The sequence below is a fragment of the Lasioglossum baleicum genome, unplaced genomic scaffold, assembly GCF_051020765.1.
Source record: "Lasioglossum baleicum unplaced genomic scaffold, iyLasBale1 scaffold1720, whole genome shotgun sequence".
Classification (NCBI taxonomy): domain Eukaryota; kingdom Metazoa; phylum Arthropoda; class Insecta; order Hymenoptera; family Halictidae; genus Lasioglossum; species Lasioglossum baleicum.
In genome coordinates, this window is record NW_027470779.1 from 1 (window position 1) to 3,944 (window position 3,944).

At 32.4% G+C, this 3,944-nt stretch overlaps 1 protein-coding gene across 1 annotated transcript; it reads left to right on the forward strand.

Moving 5' to 3' along the window:
- The first annotated feature begins 274 nt into the window (after nt 1-274).
- Nucleotides 275-3,493, forward strand: LOC143220913 (uncharacterized). The gene is made up of 5 exons (XM_076446473.1): nt 275-353; nt 432-524; nt 900-1,061; nt 1,137-1,374; nt 1,480-3,493. The coding sequence occupies exons 1-5, from the start codon at nt 287-289 to the stop codon at nt 3,491-3,493; spliced, it is 2,574 nt and encodes an 857-aa protein (XP_076302588.1). The 5' UTR covers nt 275-286.
- The last annotated feature ends 451 nt before the right edge of the window (nt 3,494-3,944 follow it).

Sequence of the window (3,944 nt, forward strand, 5' to 3'; positions counted from 1 at the left end):
AATATTTTCTCTAAATATTATAGAAAATAACGTTCACAAAGAAAGACAAGTTTTGTCATTGAAATCTCTAACAAAAATGATTATTAAAAACAATTTAAGTTTAATTATTACCGTGACATTTTGGATTCGTACAGTTAGGGGACTTTCTATGGAGCATATTTTTTAAACATTCGAACGATCCCGTGCCGAAATTTCAGGCCGGTTCGCTCGCAGGAAAATGGCGGCGCGATAACCTGTGTTTTGAAACGTAACGTTGGACGTGATTGTAATCAGAAACACGTCAAAGATGGATATTTCAAGCATGCTCGAAGTGCAAGTGAATGAAGTAAAGGAGGTGGACAGTAAAGAAAATGGTGAGATTGTATCATCTCACGAAATGAGTTTCTACAAATTATTGTGAAATATAATGTCTAACCTACTTCGTATTCCAGTAACTCCTAGGGAACCACTTCCAAGTACGACAAATGTTCCAGTACCAATTTCTCAAGAAGAATATAGCTTCTATAAGCTTATGTTTAGCAATGGTAAATTTATATTTTTTTATAAGTAATTTTCATTGTTTATTAATTCGTTCCTCTTCAACAATTTGTCTGCTGTGACAATTATTACGGTACGGTACTTTCTTTACATATTTTTCCGATTTGGAGCATGTTGTGTGAATTTTTAAAATACATAAAGTTGCATAATATATAACATTACGGTAATCCTATATTTCACGAATTTTTTAATGAAAAAACGTGTAATATTGATTTAATGATGCCTGTAATTTTTTATTTTCTATGTCGTTTTTAATACAATAAATATTGCATTATCACAGATTAAATTCTTTAAATTTCAAAGTATGTAATTATAGGATTAATAGATGAAGAAAATAAACTTTTTAATAACTTCAAATTTAGATGTCTCAAGGGTACGGTTTCAAAGACTACATTGTACAGCATGTGATACACATATTGGATCTGCACCAGCAGATGCTCATAACATGTTTGAACATCCTACATTGCGTACGTTATTGTGTGCAAAATGCAGAGAGTTTTATGGAGATGGTACCTTTGAACAAGGTACGCACATTGTTGAAATTTAAATGTAAAAAGGCTTATTTAACTTTTATGGTGTCTTTTAATCATATTTTACAGGTGATGATGCAACAGATATGTTTTGTAGATGGTGTGCAAATGGTGGTAATTTATATTGTTGTTCTTTCTGTAGTAACACATTTTGTTACAAATGCATCAAAAGAAACTTTGATCCTGTATTGAGAAAAAAGATTGAAGCAGATGAAAGATGGAAATGTTTTGTTTGTGATCCCACAGACTTATATAGTGCAAGAGGAACTTGTTGGGCTTTGCTCCAACATATCCAAACAATGAACAGGTAAATAATGATCACTAAAAGTAAAATAAAAAATATTTAACATATTTCATAATTATATTTCATAATATTTTTATTTACATTTTACATTTTACTTAACATTTTTAGATTATTTCAAAATGCTTCTAAGCTAACCCAGGAAGAAATAGATGAGAAAATGAACACTGATGAATCAAAATGTTGCCCGCGCAGAAGAAAACGGAAGCGTCGAAGAAATGGTTCAAATTCAGAAGAAGATGATGAGACTTATATACCTAAACAAATATCACCAAATGTTATTTCTAAACGCAGGAAAAGAGGTCGTGGAAAAACAAAATTCTCTAATGGTAGCAATATGGCCATGTCTGATAAATTCAGTAGCGGAATGTCAGAAGACTCTTCTATGGATCATAATGAAATATTACCATCTTTGCTTTCGTGTGAACAAACAATGGTTGAATGTGAAAATGCTACTGTTAGTGGAGATGGTACGATTATTTCGCAACCTCAGGCAAATCCAGGACATCCTAGGATGAATTCTTCTATTACCCAGCAATCAACAATGTATAACACATCTATCGTGAACGTCGTTGCAAACTCTAACTTTTTGCAATCTGCACCCACTGTTGTACCCCTTCGTCATATACCTAACTCACTAAAACAGGCAAATCAAATGAACTTATATCAGACACTACATTCTACATCAACGCCGATGGTCACTATACCTAATCAGAATGTCAACATATTAGATCGATCACGTTTTTCTTTGCCCGAATCACAGATGTCACGTAGAAATACGAGCCTGAACGTCATTGAAATTGAAAGTGATCCAGAAGATATTGCAGTTGTTGGTCCGTCACGAATTCAACGTCCTCCTAGAAAGCAATATAGTAATAGCAATAAAGCCGTACCTGTTGCTCTTGTAAGCTCGAAGAATAACTATAATAATGCAAAGAGACAAGAGATACAAGAGAGGCGCAATGCGAAAACATTGAACCAAAGGTTGCTTCCTCATGGTAAAGAGATTAATAATATTTTAGTGAATCTAAAGATGAAATTCCAGGGTTTATTCGATACGACCAAACGAGAAGAACTTAAGAAATATGAGCTGAATGATGCGCGTATTTTAATTAAACAGTTTCATTGCGATATACGTGACACTGTGACTCAATTAGCTTGTATTAATGATAGAATAGTACGCGAATACAATAGATGGAAGAGATATCAGACAAAGGTGAGAGTTTCTCTATCTTTAGATACAAATAATACTCGCAAGAATACAAAATGCAAAGAGATACCTCTCGATATGATTTGCGTTAATGAATCCGATACAGAATCCAATATCGGTAACGAAGCAGAATACAGTATTATGGACCCATCCGAACTGATTGGTACTACAAATGCGGTTGATGGAATAAATCTTTTCAAAAAGAGAATCACCACAGAACGTGGTGTGGGTGATCATCCTGCACTGTTGGTAGATAAATCAGTGCAGATAAATACCACGGAGTTGCAAGATTACGATAGGTGTATAAGGCATACTGCGTTAAAGAAAGTGAATCAACAATCAGAGAAGAAGAATGATACTTCATCATCGCCTATTAAACAAGTCAACAAGCAATCTGCAAATTACGAAGAACATTTTATTCAATTCTTACAAAAGCAAAATTTGAAGTCTCGAAGTATGCAAGCTGAAAATTTAAAAGAGTTACCCGATCCAAACGAGACATCACTGAAGGATCTAATAGAGGCTAATTCACCCTTCATTTCTGAAATGTTAGAAACTATGGATAAATCGGCAGCTTCAAGCAGCAATAGTAACTCGAGTATTTCTGTTAAGAAGGAAAGCGATTTGAAATGTTATGAACCACGACGAAAAAACTCAATTACTTGCAAAGCTGTTAATGACCTTGTTAAGATGGTTAGCAATATAAATGATGACTTAGACAAAAAGACTGTCGCAAATGAACCCATTGGTAATGATTTACCAAAACAAGCTGAAATAAAAAAAAGACATTTTTCTACTGCTAATAAAGTTTGTGTGATAAATGTGTCAAAAAATAATGAACAGAATTCAAGCAAAACTAATGCCATAGAATTTGAAAGCAGCAATGAAGATGACTGTACTATTATCGACAATTAATTAAATAATAGTTATTCCATATCTTTCGTGAGTTTTATTAGTACTCTAATCGTTTTCGAACTTCTATCTACTTACTGATTGTAAGTAAGCAATTGTACGAGTATTGCTTTAAAAAATTGCATGTTATATGTTAAAATCAGTATCATAAATATTTTATTTTTATTTTGTTTGTACTTTGTAATACTTTCCCTCTTTAGTCTTGTTTATAGTAAGTTATCAATAATTATGCTATTGGATATTTGCTTCACTTCTTATAAAGTAGTCATTGTTAATATCTTAAAATTACGATAACAATTCTCGTACATTTAATCATGTTAAAAAAATTCCTAATCGATTATGCAAAATTTAGATATATCTAAATATACATTTTTCATGGAGATATACAATGACATAAGAATGTCAATAAGATTACTTGACTTTAAGTATATAGTTAGTTATCATGGTCGATTTT

Excerpts from the sequence above, each read along its gene's own strand:
- LOC143220913 (XM_076446473.1), top strand. The coding sequence starts at position 287 with ATGGATATTTCAAGCATGCTCGAAGTGCAAGTGAATGAAGTAAAGGAG. Across the intron at positions 525-899 it reads TAAGCTTATGTTTAGCAATG|ATGTCTCAAGGGTACGGTTT; the intron begins GTAAATTTATAT and ends CTTCAAATTTAG. Across the intron at positions 1,375-1,479 it reads CATATCCAAACAATGAACAG|ATTATTTCAAAATGCTTCTA; the intron begins GTAAATAATGAT and ends TAACATTTTTAG.